Here is a 21,465-nt window from a genome sequence, read left to right as displayed (position 1 = left end):
CAGTCTGCCACAGCTTTAGCTGTTCCCTGGCAGGGATTTGGCCCCGTGGATGTGTTAATCTGATACATTTCCAAAGGGTTAGAAGTCAGAGGTGTTGAAATTCAATGCAGCTGCCACCCAGAGCTTGACCCAGCTGTAGTGACCCAACTGTTGTCTTGCTGCTGTATTACCACATACCATTTTCTTTAATGAATCTGTGAATTTGATGATGTACACGTCTGATTATTTTATTTTTTGCTCTAAATGACTTAGATCATTAAACAAAATGTCTGCAAACCCAATGTGTAATTACTGAGTAGATCCAGCTCCTTGCAGGAAGCACAGGAGACTTCCTGTGGGGGATAACTTGCTCTTGGCTTGCTCACTCCTGTGGTGAGGTGTCTTCGTTTATCAGTTCATTCCATGTATTTGGACTTGATTTTTAAAACAATTCTTTCATAAGGGGTTATGAAACGTGGTTAAAACTAACCAAGGGTTAGTTTTTCCTTCCTCCTCGGTTGTTTTTCCCCTGTCTGACCTTTCAGTGTGTTTCAGGGACAGGTTGACATGTGAGGGCAGGGGCTTGTGGCTGGCTGGCTGAAGGGCACTCGGAAGAGGCCTCGTCTCTCAGAGGTGTGACTTGGATGGGCCCTGGGCTGCCCTGCTCTCAGGACCTGGGTTGTTGAGTCATGCACAAGGGTGGTAGTTCTGTGGATGGTTTTATCTGCTTTAAGAGGTTTAGTGCTGCAGGGATCTTGGGCAGAGGATCCCTCGTGCGGCCCCGGTGCCGGTTTCAGTCCGTGTCATGCAGGGGCAGCCCCAGGGGCTGGTGGAGACCGCGGGACCTGAACACCCTGCCCGCAGCCTCAGAAAGGGAAATGAAAGCTGCTGTGAAGGAAGAAGCGAGCGAGGTGGACAGCGGTGACACGGCGCGGTGCCCAGGCTGCCTCACGCCAGGACGCGGCGGCGGGCGGGGGCCTCGAACCGGCGGCCCTCGCAGCGGGCGGAAGTGAGGCAGCGGATGGGGCGGGCGGCCCCGGTCGCCGGTCGCCGGGCAGCCATGAGCTTCGAGCACCGCTGGGAGCGGGGCCGGGACCGCGGCGGCGATGGCGGCGCTTCCTCGGCCCACTCTTCCTTCGCGGGGGGACACGGCGGCCGCGGCGGCGGTCGGGGCCGCCACCCCAGCCACCTCAAGGGCCGCGAGATCGGGCTGTGGTACGCGCGGAAGCAGGGCCAGAAGAGCAAGGAGACGGACCGGCAGCAGGTGAGGGCTCTGCCCGCCGCGGGCCCGGCGCGCCCGCCGGGGCTCAGCCGCTCTCCAGCGGCCCGGCCCGGCCTCTGGGCACAGGGCGGGCGGACTGCGGCGGGCGGGGAAGGCGCCCGGCCTGCTGGGCCCCGCAGCGCAGAGCAAGGCCCCGGGGATGGCGGGCGGCGCCTGGCCGGGGGTGTCGGGAGGAACCGCAGGCCCCGGACCCTCCGCGGCACGGCGGGTGTGAGGGGGGCCTGGGGCGGGTCCTGCCCGGCGCGGCGGGACCCCTGTCCGGCTGGGCAGCGGCTCCTCGAAGGAAGCCCCGAGCGGCGGTTTCGGGGCTCGCGGTGGGCGTTGAAGTGCCGGTGAGGCGGGAGCGGGGGCGCGTGAGGCGGGAGCGGGTGAGGCGGGAGCGAGGTTGGTCAGGCGGGAGCGGGGGTGCGTGAGGAGGTCGCGGGTGAGGCGGGGGCGGCAGGTTCGCTCTGCCCGTGCCGGTGACACCCTCTTCTCGCTACCCAGAGAGCCGTTGTGCAGATGGACGAGCGCAGGGAGGAGCGGATCGTGCAGCTGCTGAACACCGTCCAGGCTAAAACTGAGAAGGAGCAAGAAGCGATGTCCTGGTGGTCTGGGGAGGAAGAGGGGTAAGGAGAGGCCATTGCTCGGGGGTTATGCATTCCAAGGTGAACACTCTCCCCCCAGGCTGGCGGGAAGGTGTGTCAGAAGCTGCTTGGGTTTGGTGAGTGAAATAACTGAACACAAACTCAGGGATTCCCACCTGTGTCCTCATACTGAAGCAGTTGTAACCATGACTGGAAAACTCTGTTGAGTTTGGGCTGTTAATTTGTTTCCTGTAATTGATCTCCAGGCCCACTGGCATAGAGAGATGGGATTCTGAAGCTCCCCTGACCTCTTCCAGTGGTGACATTTGACTTTGTTTTCCAGTCATTGTGCAGTCTTGGAACGTTCCCTCTGTCTCCATGAAATAGGGTCTGTTTCTAACACCTACAAATTTTGAATGCTAACAGGGAAATGGGCAGACAAGGGAGGTGACTGAACCCACTGGAGCCAGGGATCCAGTTACAGGGCTGTGGGTCTGAGCAGTGGTTCTCTGGGGTTGTGTTCTTGCTTTGTTAGATGCCTGAGAACACGTTCTGTTTCTAGATGCTGATGGGAAAGTTGATGGCTGGTAATTTTCAGGCTTGAACTGTTCTGGCAGCACACGCTCTTGGCTGATGGTTGAGTAGCTCCTGGGTGTAATGTCTCAAAAGGAGGTGTAGGGTCTGCCTTGAAGGGTCGATGTACTCTTCACAGTGGCCAGGCACAGCTTGGGTAATCTTTGCTGTTTCCATTCTCTGTACTTACTTCAGACCAGAACAGCCTGCAAAAGTGAAGCCAGAAGCTGAAAAAGCCCCTGTAAGACAGAGACCAGTCCTGGAGAAAACATTTCTTGATCGGGATGTGGAATATCTCTTTGAAAAAAATGAGCAGGATAATGATTTAGATGAGCAACTTAAAGAAGACTTAAGGAAGAAGAAGTCTGATCCTAGATACATTGAAATGCAGGTACTTTTCCATGTGTTACATAGAAAGCTTTTGGGTTTATCTTACCTTTTTTTTTTCAAACTAAACTAAACAGAAAATAAGTTATTGGAATTTCTTTATTAAGAAGTTGTCATGATGTTACTCTGGCTAAAAATTACCTTCAGAGTTTACAAAATACATACCTGTCAGTAGGGCAGCAGTTAAAACCAGACTTTGTGATGATTCTGGTTGCATAAAATCTAAGATTTTAAGCGTGTGTCATTCAGCTTTGGGTGGTGGTTTTGTTTGACTTTATATTTTTTTAAAAAGGATTGTATTCCTGCTTTTCTGGCCAAAACTGAGAGTAGAAAATGGACTCTGAAGGAATTGCCTCTTAAAAACATAGTTTAAGTGTGGCATAAAGTCACCAGAACATTCTTCCCATGGAGAAGTGCTCTCCCTTTGATACAAGGCACTTGTCTTACAGCCCTACCTACCTGTGTACCTGTTTGTGTGCTGAGCTCTTGGTTTCAGGTAATTGTGCTAAACACACATGGAATGAAACTCCTTTTTAGTGGCCCTGTGTTTATATATAAGTACTGGCTGAACAGTCTGATGTGTTACTTCGTGGCTGAGCCCACACCATGGATGAAGTCTGGTTTACTGTGCTGGGCAGGTGTTTGAAGATACATCTTGCTGTTTTCTTTCTCCCCAGAGGTTCCGAGAGAAGCTCCCTTCCTATGGGATGAGACAGGTAAATGTGCTTAACCTGAAGGGCTCTGTGGTAAGACAGGTGTGTAACTGGGACGTGCCCATGAAGAAGGTGCTGCAGCCTCCCCAGTTCCAGTGCTGGACTCTGCTTGTGCCCAGGGAGTAGCTCAGGCTCACGGCTCAGTGAGGTGCATGTGGTTCCTCTGGGGCCCTGTACAGTTCTCTCAGTACAGGCAGCGTTAGGTGTGGAAATGGTGTTGGATGCTGGAGACCTTTTCAAAGTATAGAGCTTTTCTTCTTTCTCTTCCAGTTAAACTTCTAGAATGTTCCTAGTTACTTGAGTTTTATACAGAGCAGTTACTGTGTAAACTGTCGTGCAGTTACAGTAAAGAGATTGTGGCCATTCAAACATTTGTCCAGTTTAGAATTTAATATAATACTGATTAAACCTTTTTTAATCACGTGGCTGCACTGCTGGCTGTTACTGACACTGGTTTTCCAGCCAAACATCAGCAATAGTATGGGTCATTATTAATTGGTGTTAATTCTTCACTTGTTGTCTGTATGAAGTAGAAACTAAGTATTCTGTTGTGTTTTCTTTTGCACGTTCAATGAATGATTAGTGGCCTTCCTTTGTAAAATTAATGTATCTGTGGTTCTTCCTGCTACTTTTTGTTCCTTAAAATAGTGCTGCTCCCTTTTGGAATCCTTTGGATTGGGAGGGAGAGGGAGGGAGAGGGTGGGAGTATCAGCATCTGTTGCTCTGGTGTAAGGAGTGTTGAAGTGTCGCACTTGAGTTAGCACAGGCTGGAGGCCTGGGGGAATCATTGTTTTTAGTCTCCCAGGATAGGGAAGGAGGAGGGAGAAAGGTTAAAAAAATGCCTTTCAGGCTTTCATTTTACCTCCTCTATGTTGTTCTCACATAGGATCTTTAATAATTAAAACTAGTACTGAGATCTGATGTGCTTTGAGCCATGCACACACGACGTGCAAACGTGCAGGAGTGTCTTGTGTGTGGGTTAAACTGATCTGCTTAATACTGTGCCACTGGTGTGCTGCTGTGACACTGAGCTCACCCTGTGGGATCAGAGCATCCTCCTCAAATCTGTTTTGAGCAACAAGACAGTCAATATTTTCTCTTTGGGAACAGGAACTCGTAAACCTCATCAACAATAACCGAGTGACTGTGATAAGCGGAGAAACGGGCTGTGGGAAGACAACCCAAGTCACCCAGTTCATCCTGGACGACTACATCGAGCGAGGGAAGGGCTCCACGTGCAGGATTGTCTGTACCCAGCCCAGGAGGATCAGTGCTATCTCGGTAGGTTTGACAAGCTGGGTAACTTACTTGGGATTTCCCTCCCCCAGTAGGTCAGAGGAAGAAGTGCTGCCTTACTCAGAGTCACTGAATGACAGAGGGTTTCTTACCGGGCCTGGGAGCCATGGGCAGGCTTATGATGGGGGTGTACAGTCTGCTGGGTGATCTGAAGTCAACATCTGAGAAAATGCCGAAGGACTGGGTAGGATTGGTCTGTACTCCTCTCAGAGAGGCTGCTCTGCTTCACATGTCCTCACAGAAAATGCAGAGCTCTGGAGGAGCAGTCAGCCTGCAGTGGGCAGCTGAGGTGGCAGCAGAGGTGGCTTCTTGTGTGTTCTGTCACCTTCCATTCTACTGCAAGCAACAGTTTTGTTACTACACACTAACCTGATACTTCTGCAAGCCCCATTCCTCTCTGAGTTTAATCATGTTTATATCTCTGCTATTAATGGACTTGGGCAGTGCAAATGTGAATTAAGCTAAACACTAATGTTGTGTGAGACCTGTACATCAGGGAGTAAGAATTTGGCTTTTAAGTGCACAGTAATTACTCTTCTTGATAGTTGTCAAGTGATCATAGAACCTTGCTTCCTGTGGGGAAAGCTCACTGATCAGGTGAGTTTGTAGCTAATGCCTGAGTGGCTGGGTTCTCTAAGATGGGTCCTGTTCCTGGGATGCTGACAGGAAATGCTGTCCTCTGTGGAGGAGAAATAGTGGGGTTTGGGGTGTTTCTCTGTTGTCTACAGGATTTCTTGGTTCTGGGTATTATCTGTGGATGAGTAGCTAAATCATAGATGAGTCTTGAAGGGTTTTGAAAACATTTCTGTAATGCACAATCTGATATGATTTTTCTAAGGTGGCTGAGAGAGTTGCTGCTGAACGGGCAGAAGTGTGTGGTAATGGCAAGAGTACAGGGTACCAGATCCGTCTGCAGAGGTGAGAGGGGCTCCCTTGGCTCTGAGGAGCTGGCACAGGGAAAACGTCTCTGAGGTGCAGCAGGAGGTTTGAGTGTGATGATTGTACTTTATGCAGTGAGTAAGTGGTTAGCACCAAGTCCTGCTTGTCTATTAAGTCCTTTTCAGCTCTTCTAAAAGGCTCTGCTATAGTGAGAGAGAAAACTGATGTCCCTAATCCATGAATTACAAAGAAAAATGGAAATGCTGAAGGAGAGAATACTATAAGCTGTCTTCCTGCAGGAATTATGTGTACACCTGCCTCTTGAGTGATCCTGCTGGGATCTGGTGGTAAAGCTAGGTGCATTGATAAGAACTCACAGGTGTAGTGCCATAGAGCAGAAGCTATTGCAGAGAATCACCTGGGTAGGGAGAGACCTTGGAAGATCACCAAGTCCAACCACAGCCTGACCCTGCCCAGCCCACCTCTAGACCATGTCCACTCACCTTTTAAACCCCTCCAGGGATGGGGACTCCACCACCTCCCTGGGCAGCCTGTCCCAATGCCTGACAGCCCTTTCAGTGCAGAAATTCTTCCTGATACCCAACCTAAATCTCCCTGGTGCAGTTTGAAACCATTTCCTCTCATCCTATGGCTTGTCACCTGAGAGAAGAGACTGACCCCCACCTCTCTACCCCCTCCTTGTGGGTAGCTGTAGAGAGTGATGAGGTCTCCCCTCAGCCTCCTTTTCTCAAGGCTAAAACGCCCCAGCTCCCTCAGCTGCTCCTCACAGGACTTGTGCTCCAGACACTTCCCCAGCCCTGTCACCCTCCTCTGGACATGTTTGGAGTCATCTACAGTTTAAAAACAAAATCTGAAATGTTACCAGCAAATAATGGAATCTCAGTCATTCATCAGAAACTGCTGGTGAGGGATGACAGCCTGGTTCCAGCTTTTTGAGTTTATAGAAGCTCAGTTATGTTTTTAACTATTTAATCACTGTTACACTGCTGCATGTTCAGCTGTCATCATCTGTGCTGAGCTCATAGAGCTGCAGAAATGTGGGGCCAGCAGATCACTGTGCACATGGTGAGAAACGATGTCTGGGAAGTCGGGGCTCCTCTCAGACCAGTTCATTCCCCACCCAGAAAGATGCTGCAACTGTGGCCTAGTTCCCTGCTCCTCCAGTTGACCTGTGAGTGAGTTGGAGGATGAGGGGTGCTTGGTGATGCCTGTCATGACTACCTGTGTTTTGATTTTTAAGCTTTTGAAGTACTTGGTAAAATACAGGAGAGAACTGAGGAATTCTTAATGTGTTTCTTCCAGTCGGTTGCCAAGGAAACAAGGTTCAATTTTATACTGTACCACAGGAATTGTCCTACAGTGGCTCCAGTCAGATAAGTAAGTTTTCCTGTTTAATAAGAAACTGAATATAATTATGAAATGACTTCACTACCAGGCTGCTCCTAGGAGGCTTGGCTCTGGCTTGGTTGTTTTACTTTCACTAAAAAGAAATATTTCACTGCCTGCTCTTTGTGTTTTAGGCACTTGTCCAGCATTAGTCATGTAGTCCTTGATGAAATTCATGAGAGAAATCTCCAGTCAGATGTCTTAATGAGCATAATTAAAGATCTTCTCAATATCCGTTTGGACCTGAAAGTGATTCTGATGAGTGCTACCTTGAATGCTGAGAAGTTCTCCGAGTATTTTGGTAGGTGGAGTGCTTCCTGGGAATGTTCTGCTTAAGTCACTGGGGTTCCTGCAGTGTGATGCAGTTCTCACATTCTGGGATGGAGTTTTATCAAAAGAGGTAATGACTTCAGTTTTACAGGTAGCTGCCAGCTGCTGAGATGTCTGTTCCCTTAGGTTTGTCTCCTCATCTGTATTTTCAGACATATTGTGGAAACAGCATCTCTAGAGTGCTTTCCCATTAAATATTTACTAATATTTACCATATTTTAGAAGTCTTGGTGTGAGTGGGCAGCCAGATTCAAGCCTTTAGTTTTTCAGTCTTCCAGCTCTGTCACGTAGCTGTTCTTCTGCATGTTCATCTGGTTCCAGTGTGCTGCTTCCTGCCTCTGCTGGTTTTATTCAGCAGCTTTATTTGCAATTGAATCTGTGAGAATCAAGGATAAACAGAAAAGCCCTGTAGACCTGGCAACTCTACTGCAAGAATAACAAAGAATGTTTTTCTGCCTCTGTTATTTCAGTGCAGTATTTTATTTGCTGTTTATAAACTGGGCAATGTTTTCCTCAACAGATAATTGTCCAATGATTCACATACCTGGGTTCACTTTCCCTGTGGTGGAATATCTTCTGGAAGATGTAATTGAGAAGTTGAGGTAAGTGTTTTTTTCTGAGAGCCATTATAGAGAGAGTATTTGGGGGCAGAGGGTTGCTTAGGATTTCTTTTCAAAGATTATCTCAGTGTCACCAGCCAGTGGAATGCCTAGCTGTGTATTCCAACAGAAAACCTCTCAAGGGAAGTTTGGTAGTTTTTATGGTAATTAAAAATAGCACCTGGAAATGTTGGCTTGAGGAGGAAGAAACACCTTGTTTGTCTTGTGGTTAATTTTCAGGCTGCTCAGTCAAGCTGGTTGTTCTGTTTGTCCAGGGTTGGGTTTTTTCTGCGTGTTCTCATGCTCACCAGAGATGATACTGGGGTTTTACATTTCTTTTCTCAAAGCAACCTTACAGGAACCTTATTTATGTGGCATTAAGTGCAGCCTGTTGTCTGCAGTTTGGAAAGCTGCTTGGCTTTAACTCCTTCAGTTTCCCGGTGTAATGAGGTTTGTTTTCTCCTGTGAAGATACACTCCAGAAAACACAGACCGTCGGCCACGGTGGAAGAAAGGCTTCATGCAAGGGCATGTCAGCAGGCCAGAAAAGGAGGAAAAAGAGGAAATCTACAGAGAAAGGTGGACAGACTACTTGAGGCAGCTGCGGGGCAGGTAGTTCTCCAGTTACTCTTTCTGTGTTCGTTTTCCAGACGCTTCTTAACCAAGAAACATAGATTAGTGCTGTGCCTGTGCCTGTGCCCTTATTGGCGGTGGGATAGCTGCTGCTGTGGGACACAGTGAGGATGGAGCTGGCTGGCAGCCACTGAAGGGCCCTGCAGTTACCAGAGAGAGCATGTGCAAGCTGCCAGCTCTCTCCCAGGTGCCTGCTGGACGTTGGTGTTGTCCGTTGGGGTCTTCAGCAAAGCCTTAGGCTGCTGGAGCTTCATTCATTCTCTTCTGATGAATTCTCCCCTTCTTCAGGCAGCGTCTTTGAGAGAGATCTCACGAGGTTTTAGCTCATAATCAGCATAATACAAAGGGTGCTGGGCTTAATAATGCTTCAGGAAAAAAATAAAATCAACCCTCCACAACCTGTTCCTCAGACTGTTTTAACATTCCTCTAGCATGGCTTAAAGCCAAGAGAAATAGTTTTGCCTCTAGAGAGGATCATCTCTACTAGGTGCTCAGAATATTTTGATTGTGAGCATTTGGTGATCTGGACAGGTGTCTTGCTTGGGTAGGCTGGCTGATTGGTTTCAGGAACAGCATCTTCTTGTTTTAGTCCTCTGCATCTTGGGTCTTTCTGTATTTCCAGCCTGGTAACAATAATGAATATAGCTGGCTTGGTTTCATCTCCCCTTTTCTAAGGGCTGAGTCCTCAGTGCTGTATCTGCAGCCTGTCTTGTGCTCTGCTCATCCCACTTGTACCCCTCCTTCCCTTTCCACTGTACCTTCTGAACCAATTGGCAGTTCTTTCCATAGTGTTAGTTTCCACCAAGTGAAAGGCCTGAAGGGGTGGGCACACCTCCTGTACTCACTGTGAGAGGGGGAGGAATTGAAGGGTGAACTCGGATAGTTTAGGTCTATGAGGAGAGATCATGTAAATGCTTCAAATGCAGTTCAGTCATAATGTGGTAATTCTTAAACCAGCTCATCTAACTGGTGATAATCCTGCTAAACTAAATCTCAGTTACACTGGAGGTGCAGTAACTGAACAGACAGATCATTGTGCAGTGTGGGTTGCATGTGAGTGTGATTGTGGGGCCAGGTAACAGAAACAGGAGCGTGTGACTGTTCATCAGTTACTGATCTGGATGCTTCCCGTGCCTGTAGGTATTCAGCAAGTACCATAGATGCCTTGGAGATGATGGATGATGACAAGGTCGACCTTGACCTCATAGCAGCACTTATCAGACACATCGTTTTGGAAGAAGAGGTAAGGCTGCTGTCACCTGCAGCACCAGTTTCAGTGGTCGGTGCTGGGGGTGTCAGAGCTCCTCATTCCTTTTGCTTGTCATGCAGATACAGAGAAGAATAATGGGTTTGGTTTCTGTTCTGAGAAGAAGCTGACAGCCTTAAATACCTGATAACTATTGTGACGGAAAGACACTGAACCACAGGCTTTTAAAATAGAATTAATAGTAATTTATTCTAAAAAAAAAAACCAGAATGCAGATTCAGTACGTCACTTGCAGGTTATTGTTGGATACAATGGGGAATTCACTATTGCAGTTTGGAAGTATGACCACACTGATTACAATCACAAAAGATCCACAAAATACTCTTACTACAACCACTGTGGCTTCCCTAAAACATAGGATCACAGCTCACAAGCACACAAAATATTACCCATACGTTAGTCACCCAGAACGACACACTTAAAACATATCAAATAGCCACTTACCCCGTCTCTCAGGTAAGGGCTCCCAATACATTACCTCAGCCAGCCGCCCGGCTAAGGGGGAAGGGTCTCCTCCTAAGGTTGGAGGAACGGCTCCCAATATTAGCTCGAATGCCAGGGCTTTTATTTGGTTCATTTTGCTGATGTGTGTGACAGGATGCAGGGCTGGGCCTGACACCTCCGGCCCTATCTCTTGCATATTCCCATTGTCTTGGCCCATCGAAACCAAATGCGGACCCTTAGGGCTTGTCAAACAGTTTGAGTAGTGGTTTGATTGGGACTCAGGACATATGTTTGTGGAAGGAAGCCAAGGCTTAGCAAGGCTCCATACAAGTTTTTCAGGTTTTGTGAAGTGCCCGCTTCAGTCTGTTTACAACACAACTCAAGTCGGAGCCATCTACACAGCTCCCCATGAGGTGTCTCCGCAGACAAAGAGCTTAAAAGCAGCCCAAGACTGAGTTGTGTATTACAACTCCCCGTAGGCCGCCTGCTCTGTTTAGGCACTATTGGAACCTGTGTGTATAGCTCAGCCTTACACTATTTAAGCCCTGAGGTTAGAATGTGGTTAGTATTTATTGACAGGATGGGATAGAATCCATGTTGAAAGGGGGGCACAGCTCTAAGTGCTCCCTTGGAAGGGCTGTGGGTCTCAATGAGAGCTGTGTACATAAGGAACTTGGTGTGCTTGTTTATGGGCCCTTCTGAGCAAGGGGGGAAAAGCCTGGATTCTTTCACTGCCAGCAGGGATTGTCTCACAAAACAAGGTAGATAGCTCAAGGTTTGGCTGCTGTTTTAATTAACATCACTGCATTTTTATTTTTTCTTTTGGATAGGCTTTTAAATAAGCCTTCAAATTAATCATACACCTTAATTATTTGATGGAGACTGATAGAATAACAAATTATATTTGAACTTTTAGCTTTCTCTGTGACTGTATGCATTTGTCAAAGGCAGCCTTCTTTGTAGTGGGTTGTAGAAGTATGTTTTGTGCTTTAGAAAAGTGAAAACTTGTTGAGTGTAGAGCTAACTCATGTAGCTAACTCTCCATGCTTAACTCCTGGGCAGTGGGAGGGAGAGGGCAGGAGCAGTATGTGGAATTGATGTGTTCTGCCTCCTGTCTCCCTGTCCAATCGACTTTAAAGGTTTTTCTGCCCCAATATGACTTGGATGCTGTGAAGACAGAAATTTATAGAGTCTGGCAAAAGTCTGGCTGCACTTACTAAACACACAGCTAGGGGACTCTTCCAGCTTGTCACAATCAGTAGTTAATCCAGCTGCATTAATGGTTATCCCAGAATGAGCCTTACCTTGATTAGTAATAGCCTCATCTGAATATTGACAGCAGGAGGACACTGTACCTGGAGCAGTACAAACAGAAGAATAGCTGCTGTCACCACAGGTGTAGTGTATGTAGATTGACATAACCTGAAATTAGCTATTTGTTTCTGTGCTCAGCAGCATCTGTGGCAGAGCTGACAGTATGGCTGATTCCTTAAAAAGAACTTTTATTACTAGAAATATAAAAGAATTCAAGCTATTAAAAAGGTCCAATGTAACACTTCAACTGACAAAGCATTTATGCTGTGGGTAATGAAGATCAGTTGCTGGTTCATGTTTTGTTCTCCATGTGTTGAAAATTACACCTTAGTTTCTCCTTTTCTTTGCAGCTCAGGTTACTCTGGTGTTGGCATGGCAGTGTTTGAAACACTGGGGGGGGAAATGCTTAAGCTCAATCCCTTATTTATTATGTTCAGATAAATATACACAGCTGGCTCTTCCACAGAAAACAGTCTTACAAACTCTGCTCCAAGCTTGAGTCACTGAGGTTTCAGATACCTCCTGCCCAGCACATCTGTGTTAGTGTGCAGGTGGGTGGTTCTTTGCATCACAGGTACCCTACTCTGACCTCTCTCCCCTCACTCCCTCCTTTACTCACAGGATGGAGCAATTCTAGTGTTTCTTCCAGGCTGGGACAACATCAGCACTTTGCATGATCTCTTGATGTCACAAGTCATGTTTAAGTCAGGTAAATACCCAATTTTACATGGAATTCTAGCAGTAGCATTAGTGGAAACTCTTAATTCCTGCATGTGGGTTGCTGGCATTGCACTGGGTTTGGTGTTTTTTTCCTCCTTTTAGTCTTTGTGTCTCAAAACAGTTGAGTGTGTTGAGCATTTCTTGCATTCCTGTGCTATCTCATCTGCTGATGATAATGACTTGCTTTCCTCAGTGTAGGAGTGAACAGCCTGAAAAAGAATCTCAAATCTACATCCTTTTTCCCCTTCCTTCTGCCCTCCCTTGCAGCCATTCAAACCCAAGCTCTGCATTCCATGTCCACTTCTTTCCTTGATTCTACAGCAGCTTCCATCCACTGCCTCACTGACAGCTCTTTTTAAATCCTGTTTATTCCAGGACACTAAAATACTCTCTGCCTCTCCCATACACTTTAATTTGTCCTGTTTGCTTGACTCACATTTCCATCTGACTCCCCTAACTATGCTCTTAACTGTTCAGATAGTTGTCTTGCAGCTCGTGCTGTGTGTGTTCCATAAGGAATGTCAGGGTACTGAAAGATTGAGACTACCAGTTTCTTGATTAAACTTGAGCATTTGTTTAATAAGTTAAGAATTTTTAAATGTAATGCAAATTACTACACCTCATTTCATGTCTTTTCTTAAAGCTGTCTTTATAGCATAATTTTTAAAGCCCAAACTTCCTTTGTACCCTTTTACTTTAGAATGTGCCATAATGATATGTATGCCTGTGAATTCCCAAACACAGGCACTAGGCTGGCTTACAGCAGATTTTCTCTGCTTTGCATACTTGATTTCCCTGTGAAATTAAAGTTTCTGTGCTCACACTGTATCTTCTACTCATTTTTCATTTTCAGATAGGTTTGTCATCATACCTTTACACTCATTGATGCCTACTGTTAACCAGACTCAGGTATGCTTTGCTCTTCTTATGCAGTAAAATAACATTTCACAACTATTAAAATTAATTAGGCATATGTTTGGCTTTGGCAAACATATGAATTGGCCATGGATAATTGCAGGTTTTTAAGAAGACCCCCCCAGGAGTAAGGAAGATTGTGATTGCCACCAACATTGCAGAGACCAGGTAAATAGCTACACAACCCAAAATAGCTGTATGTTCAACCAGATAACCCTGGCATGAAGTGTAACCCTGTTTGGGGTTTCCAGAAATAGATGGGTTTGTGCCATTCATTTCTAGTGCTTTATCTTTAGCAATGTTTATAGACTAAACAGGAGTTTTCCTGTGATTGTTTTAAACAACTGACATGGGGATGATGCTGTAATGATGAGTCTGAGCTGCCTGTCCTGTCTGCAGACTTGTGACCCCATGTAGGGACTGTCACTGGACCTGGGAGAGTAAATCAGGTGCCTCTTGAACTGCTCAGCAGTGTGATTCTCAGTGACATTCCAAACACAGAGCTGATTATTTTATCCTTGGCTCACAGTTTGGGAGGGGTAAAGAGGGGCTCTGAACCCCTGTGTAACCCTGGGCTGGGTTGCAGAGCTCGAGAGCTGTGTTTCAATCTCAGTGTTCCTTTTAACCAGCATTACGATCGATGACGTCGTGTTCGTTATAGACGGTGGGAAGATAAAGGAAACTCACTTTGACACCCAGAACAACATCAGCACCATGGCAGCAGAGTGGGTCAGCAAAGCCAACGCCAAGCAGAGGAAAGGCCGAGCAGGAAGGTGAGCCTGGGGGATAAGCAGGACCTCTTGTGATGCTCAGTTTCAGCCATGGAGCAGGTGGTGTGTACTGCTTTGCTGTCCATGTGCTCAGCAGCAGGTGCCAACACAGGGTATCTTGTTCTTCTGGGGGGGTTCTTTGTCTTTCTGGGGGACTGATGGCACTTGTGCTGCACTTCAGCCAGGAGTTTCCCTCCTTGTAAGTCCCACACTTTACACTTTTTTGTTGTTACTGTTTGCCTTCACACCACATTTATGAAATTGAAAATTGCCTGCAAATTAATACCAGCTTTTGAAATTCCTCCCCCTGCTTGTGGAACACTTTCTGCCTTGTTCAGACTTGCAGTTCTCTGGGCTCTTCATTACTCCTCGCAGCAGTCACTGGGAGACTGCTGTGCTCAGCATGCCTCTTGTTTCAGGAAGCTGAAATGGATTTTAACTGAATACACCTCAGTTCTAATTCCTTGTGGTGTCTTGGAACTGTTTATAAACACACACAATCGAAATGTCACAGTGTCAGGGGGAACAAAGCCCAACAAACCAACAGTTCCTTATTTAAATAATTCCAGAGTTCAGCCAGGCCACTGTTACCATCTCTACAATGGACTACGTGCTAGCCTTCTAGATGATTATCAGTTGCCAGAAATCCTGAGGACGCCCTTGGAAGAACTCTGCTTACAGATCAAGGTAAACATAGGCATCTTGAAACATAAGTATTTATTTTTCCACTGGGGTAAGAGGTTGAGAGATGAAGTTAACACACTGTGAAACCAGGGCTGTCTTCAAGACGTTATAATTCTCTTCAGCTTTTGCACAATGCATTCTTGTACCTAGAGGCATCAAACCCAGGGAAAAAAGGATTGTTTGGAGCAGGTAACAGCTGAACTCTGTTGTTAAAAAACTGGGCTGTGCTGCCCATCCTGTCCCCCCAAACACCATTCGGTCAGAGGACCTTCAGTGAGAATGCCAGTGAGTCAGGGGATGTATGATGTCTTAAAAGAATCTTGATAAATAGTGGCTTTAGAACTGGTGTGAGTTTCCTCTTGGCGGTTCAGATTCAATTCCTTAAGCATACTGAAGAATAGATCTTTGTTTCACATTTCATCATTAATGCAGTTTTATTTTTGTCCTTAGTTCTTCATTAGCACAAATAACTCAGGTTGTGAATTACTCACACTGTTATAATTAGTGTGGTCACTGCTTGCCAGTTTTAGGCAGCTGTCTTTCTCCAGCTGCTGTAGTTCTGGGGGGGTTTCTCTTGTGCTTTCAGATCCTAAAGCTTGGTGGGATCGCTTACTTTCTGAGCAAGCTGATGGATCCCCCGTCTCGTGATGCTGTCATGCTGGCCATAAACCATCTAATGGAGCTGGTAAAGTATTGCTGGACCTGTGCAGAGCTCTGTTAGTACATCCTTTGGTACCAGACAGCTCTGATGGTAGAGCTCTGGGCATTTGCAACCCTGTCCTGTACTTCATAGACCCTTGATACATCCTCACTGAACAGAGGAAACAAGTTCACATTGTACCTGATGTTTATGGGCTGCATAGGGCAGTTCCTGAGATACTTTCTAATTACTCAACACATAGACATATGCTTTGCAGTTAAGTTCCCTGCCACTATTTATCTTACTTGCTGCCTCTCTACTGCCCTGCTCACAGCTGCAGCCTGTCCCAGCCAGGTCAGTGAAGAGTTTGAGACACTTACTCTGTGGGCAGATAAGGTGTATAGGGGAGAGATCTTGTGGGTCATTGCCCCTTTGGGTGCTGGGAAGGAGAGGTGAGTAACATGTACCACTTGCCCTGGTATCCCTGAAAATCAGTTGCAGCAGTAAAGTGAAGCATCTGATTTAGGTGATGGGCAGTGTTTAGATGGGTGGCATGATGTCTAGATGAAACTAAAATTCAGCTGCAGCTTTGGTCTTCCATGGCAACACAAAGGCTAGAGTAGTAAACACAGGAGTGCTGTGGATGGCAAGATCTAAGTTTACGCTTGATCAGGAGCATAGGAAGACACTCAAGTGTCTTCATGTTTTGTCCAGGAAGACACTGAGCCCTAATAAGCCACTTCAGACACAAACCATTGATGTTTTCTTGTCTTTAACTGAACATTTCTGTTTTTTCATAACTTGCTTGATCACTTCCCTACCACACCTTACTACAGCCAGCTGTGCTCTCCAGCAATGAGGCTTTCCTTTGTTCTCTGGGTATGCTGTTGGCTGCTGGGAGGAAATCCTCCCCTTGTCAAGGACTGCCTTTATTTTCTATTTATTCTTTAAATCCTCCTGACAGAATGCTTTGGACAGACAAGAAGAACTCACTCCACTTGGTGTCCATCTAGCACGGTTACCAGTTGAACCACATATTGGGAAGATGATCCTCTTTGGAGCTTTATTCTGCTGCCTGGATCCAGTGCTCACCATTGCAGCCAGCCTCAGCTTCAAAGACCCTTTTGTCATCCCTCTGGTAAAGTTTCTGAAAGAACTAACTGCACATCAGGTTCTAAGAATCTCAGAAGGGCATGGAGACTCAGGGTGATGTTCTAATGTAGAAACACTTTCATCTCCTCATGTTAGTACATTTTTGTTGGTAAGAGGTTGCCTCCACGTGCTGGGAAGTACCTCAGTGCCCACACAGTGTTGGAAGTAGCTTTCATTTTCTTGTGCACAGCATGCAGAGTCTTGCTGTGTTTATGTACTTTGATTGGGAGGAGAGAGCTGTCAGTCATGCATATTTCAAATGTCCTAATTATTCTCAGGGCAAAGAGAAAGTTGCAGATGCCAGAAGAAAGGAACTGTCCAAGAACACAAAGAGTGATCATCTGACTGTGGTGAATGCTTTCACGGTAAGGGGGTGGGATGGGGCTGCTGCTTCTGACATGGTAACTGCAGGAACAGGAGTTACTCTAAGGAGAGAACTGACCAGTTATGCTCTGAAGTATTTCTGCACAGAAATGTAAAACTAAATCAGTTTTCGTCCTTCTAGTGCTGAGGAATCTTAATCTTGTCTGCAGCACAGTAACCTCATTTCTTTAGACAAAAGATGTTACAGGTACCTTCCTGACATCATTAATTCTTGTCTTTCTGGCCTCTACAAGAGGCTTCAGAAGTGTTGGATGTGTAGTGGCACAGTCCTGGGGTGAGAAGAAAAGGAAATAAATGGGCTGTAGTGCAGTTCTGCCTGGGACTGGTAATAGTGACAGATGAAGTTCTGTCAGACTTAGCCAGGTTTCAGTCCCTGCAATAGAAGGAGGTTTGCAGTTGAAGAGGGGAAGTTGTGTTTTACTTCTCTGTGCTACATACACATAATGCACAGAGAGCAGAGGGTTTGCCTTCTCTCTTGTGAAAAAGACTAACTACATGGTTTGTGACCTTCCAATTTGTGCTGTCCTTAGTTCTTTAGTCAGTGTTCACTTAAAAATGTCTTTGGATTGTGGCTTTAATTTGTAGGGCTGGGAGAAGACTCGGTGCCGTGGCTTCAGGACTGAGAAGGACTATTGCTGGGAGTATTTCCTGTCTCCAAACACCCTCCAGGTAAGACCCTGAGGACTTAGATCATGTCTGTGGGGAAAGGGGAGAGGAGCCTTGAGGCACCAGCATCACTTGGGGACAACTCTTGTTTCCTAGATGCTGCACAACATGAAAGGACAGTTTGCTGAGCATCTCCTTGCAGCTGGGTTTGTGAACAGCAGAGACCCCAAGGATCCCAAATCCAATACCAACTCAGGCAAGGGGTGGAAGGAGGGGTAGTGGGGGGGGAGTGGCTGATGGCTGCACTCTCAGTTTGCACAACTGCATCATTTACTTTCCTGTGTCCTACAGATAATGAGAAGCTGCTCAAAGCTGTCATCTGTGCTGGATTATATCCCAAAGTTGCAAAGATTCGGCCAAGCTTCAGCAAGAAGAGGAAAATGTAAGGGTTTGGTGTAACAGCCTTTTGCTTGCAAGGTGGTTCCTACAGGTGGGAGTGTGGTAGGGTGAAGCAGTGGCTGCAGGGCACAAGTGAGTGAGTGTGTAGCTCAGGTGTGGGTCACTTTGCGAAGGGCAGGTGAGAGCCTGGGGTTCAGAAGCTTTAACATGTGGGTCCCTGCTGGTCTTTGCAGCTGTGTGTGAGGCCTTACTCAGTTGTGACACGATCTTTCCATGGTACTGCCAACATGGAGCCTGGAATCAGTGTCAGTTGATCCATCACAACTTACATTGCTTTGTTGCTGTAACAGGTGATGTGTACTTGCTGGAATACAGCTGTCCTTCCTTATGGACCTGATCTGAGTGAAGGGTTGCCCATTTGGGTTGATTTTTCTGGGGGGGAATGTGTTCCACACAGGCACTGCCTCTCACAGAATCACAGGGGTTGGACAGAGCCTCACTGGGGCCAGCCCCCAAAGAACTGGGAGGTGTGTGTTCTTTATGTGGCTTTTCCAAGAAACTGCTGGAAACTTGGTGTATGTAACCAAATTCAGCAGCTCAGCCCCTCATTTGGAAAAAGAATGGAAAAACTTGTTAAGGGGACAAAGCTGGCAGAGAACTCAAACTCCTTAAATGCAGAGAGGGGCCTGAAAACTCCACACTGTGAGGTAACCTGTTGGGAAAGGGGTTGAAGCTTCTACACCTGGCCTTGTCCTTTCAGAGCCCAGAGTGGTAGTGGACAACTGGAGGGTTTTTTTTTTTTTTTTTAGGTTGGGATACAATTGACTTACTTACATTGTTTTATTTCAATCCTAAACAAGAAACTCTTGTCTTTGAAGGGTGAAGGTTTGCACCAAGACAGATGGCACAGTCAATATTCATCCCAAGTCGGTTAACGTGGAAGAGACAGAATTCCATTACAACTGGCTGGTGTACCATCTGAAGATGAGAACCAGCAGCGTATGTCACCGGTTCTGTTTGTGTCAGTTCTTGCTGTAGCCCTTTAATAAGGTTGGATGTTGTTCACAGGGGCTGTGCACACAGCCTTTGTGTGAAGCCTTCCTGTCTTGGGCCATTCCTGCTACATTCCATTGAGTTATGGTCTTTGTCACACTGGTGCTATTGTGCCACAGGTGACTAATATTCTGCTGCTGGTTTGCTCCTTTGAGGGAGTTTGGGGGGGTTTTTTTAAGTTTCTGGCAGCAGCAGGTAGATTATTTTACTGGGTTTTGATCTGCTGTAGTAGTTTTGAATCTGTTGAATTGGTTTTTATCCTCTGACTGTTATGGAAAAAATCTTTGATCACCACATTGTGTAAAGGGCTGGTTGGGACTGGGGGGCTCTGGTGTCATCTGACTTCATGGAAGTTTTCCAACTAGCTGAGGTGCTTCAGCTACGCCTTGTGTACTTAGGAGTGATTGAAAAGTGATGAGGAATTCTGTCACAAGGGTTACTGCATCACTGCTGGGGCTTGGAAGGGTGATGGGACGACTCTGTCTCCTTGCAGATTTACCTGTATGATTGTACAGAGGTCTCTCCCTACTGTCTGCTGTTCTTTGGAGGAGATATATCCATTCAGAAGGACAAAGATCAGGACACCATCGCTGTGGATGAATGGATTGTTTTCCAGTCTCCAGCAAGAATAGCACACTTAGTGAAGGTAACTGGCTTTTTACTGATGTGTGTGGAAGCCTTAGTGTAGCACTGGTTTTACTAGAGATTCCCATGTTTGCTCTTGGTGTGTGCCCACTGCTGTGTCCCAACAGGGAGGGAATAATGTTTGATTATTCCCCATAACCAGTGCAAGCACTCAAAGTAAGAAAAGCCCTCTGCTGAAGGGGTGCAGGTGAGTGCCTGGTAAAACACGTAGGGAAAACACTATTTGGAACAGTCTGCACCCCCTGGTAACCTGGGCAGGAGTAAAACAGGAAAGAAAGAGAGATTCTTGGGGATACTGAAAAACTGTAGAAGCTTCAGAGCCAGAGTCACAGGGTGGATTTAAAGGGTTTAGAAACCTGTCCTACTCAGATTTGAAGAGTTTAATCTCTAGTTTTTCATAGCAAAAGCTGTAGGATGACTTACCACCCCGAGATGTCCACAGGAACATGGATACCTGAAGCTGGGGCTCCTCAGTTGGTGGTAGTAAGTTCCAGCAGAAGGAAGTAGGACCTGGATAGCGCTCTGCTTAGCATCAGAGCCTAGAAATCCTATCTGACTAGCTCAGGAGTTACAGTATTTGTGAGGGGTTTTCTAAAAACATAGTCAGCTAATGGATGTGTAGGTCCCTAAAAGCAGCACAGAGAGGGGCTGTCCATTATAAAATGTGAACCTGCTGGGTTTTGAGAAGCAGCTTTTGATCCTGGAAACAGCAAGGTTGGAATGAAGCAGGAGGAACACAGCAGGTGTGATGGGCAGGAGAACAGAGGGGCTGTGGGGCTTGGACCTCCTGTTGGGATGATGATGAGCGTAACAGTAATGGCTTTTCTCTTCTCTGTTTCCCTCCACGCCAATAACCTCTCCCCTCTTTCCAGAACTTAAGACGAGAACTCGATGACCTTCTACAAGAGAAAATAGAAAGCCCACAGCCCGTGGACTGGAACGACACCGGGTGCAGGGACACAGCCGTGCTGACAGCGATTATAGACTTGATCACCACCCAGGAGAACGAAAGCGCCAGAAACTACGCGCCCCGGTTCCAGAGCGAGCGCTACAGTTGACACTTCACCTGTATCCATAAAGCCAACGTGCTCACCTTCTCTTGGTCTGTTTTTATAGCATTTATTTAGCTAGAGGAAGAACTTTTTTAGGGTAAGCTGTTAATTCATACTGAGCAGTGATGTCAGAGTAGTTGGCAGTCTCTGTGTGCATGATCCCTGTGTTCGTGTAGCTTTGTACCGCGAGAGGTGCAGTGCTGGTAGTTGATGTCTTGTTCTTGTCCTGCTGCAGCTTTCTTTTCTATTATTTTTTTACCCATTGGGTAACAAATATGTATTCAAAACACCTGTTAAAATCCTGCTTACTATTTAAACTGTTCTTGCTACTGGTAGAAACATCTCACAAGGCTCTGAAGACTTTGTTACAGTGGGTGGTGAGAGAGCACGCTGCTGTGATCTTCAGCTGGGCAGCAGTCCCCTCACCAACGCTGCCACAGAAGGTAATTACAGCTTAATTAAACTTGGAATTTCCTGTTAAATTTGTGCTGGGGGAGGAAACAATCTGCAGAAATGCTCTCTGCCTCTCAGCCCTGTTGAGTTCATTGTTCTTGGCTTCCTGTGCCCATCCCGTGTCGCTGCTGACGAGGAGTCGGGTCGGGGGGTCGCGGTGGGACCCGCTGGGAGGTTTCACTGCATCCTGAGTTTTCTTTTTTTAAACCAGGCCATGTATGGATCAGAGTGTTACTACATTAAATGTCTCCTCTTGAACTGGTACTTCATCTCCTCTTAGTTCTTCATGTTTTGGGCATTCTGTTGCGAGTGCTGTCACTGGGT

General features: G+C 46.6%; 1 protein-coding gene across 2 annotated transcripts; it reads left to right on the top strand.

The window, feature by feature from the left end:
- Positions 1 to 1,039: 1,039 nt before the first annotated feature.
- Positions 1,040 to 21,410, top strand: DHX36 (DEAH-box helicase 36; the record flags this gene model as incomplete). Of its 2 annotated transcripts, XR_014617435.1 has the most annotated exons (26): positions 1,040 to 1,243; positions 1,748 to 1,869; positions 2,596 to 2,791; positions 3,465 to 3,503; positions 4,611 to 4,781; positions 5,635 to 5,714; positions 6,999 to 7,073; positions 7,217 to 7,383; positions 7,933 to 8,014; positions 8,482 to 8,622; positions 9,784 to 9,886; positions 12,290 to 12,377; positions 13,242 to 13,297; positions 13,407 to 13,471; positions 13,933 to 14,076; positions 14,643 to 14,760; positions 15,344 to 15,442; positions 16,362 to 16,535; positions 16,828 to 16,914; positions 17,519 to 17,602; positions 17,696 to 17,795; positions 17,891 to 17,981; positions 18,817 to 18,937; positions 19,485 to 19,637; positions 20,509 to 21,131; positions 21,220 to 21,410. XR_014617435.1 is itself a non-coding variant. In XM_084267264.1 (25 exons), the coding sequence occupies 25 exons, from the start codon at positions 1,040 to 1,042 to the stop codon at positions 20,692 to 20,694; spliced, it is 2,946 nt and encodes a 981-aa protein (XP_084123390.1). In that variant the 3' UTR covers positions 20,695 to 21,410. The 2 variants fall into 2 exon arrangements, 1 of the variants encoding a protein (XP_084123390.1); XM_084267264.1 differs by having other exon boundaries at positions 20,509 to 21,410.
- Between the last annotated feature and the right edge of the window lie 55 nt (positions 21,411 to 21,465).

This window comes from Gallinula chloropus, assembly GCF_964237585.1.
Source record: "Gallinula chloropus genome assembly, chromosome: 8".
In the NCBI taxonomy this organism is placed as follows: Eukaryota; Metazoa; Chordata; class Aves; order Gruiformes; family Rallidae; genus Gallinula; species Gallinula chloropus.
The sequence above is the reverse complement of the archived record's forward strand: the minus strand, read 5'-3'. Positions and strand labels throughout refer to the sequence as shown.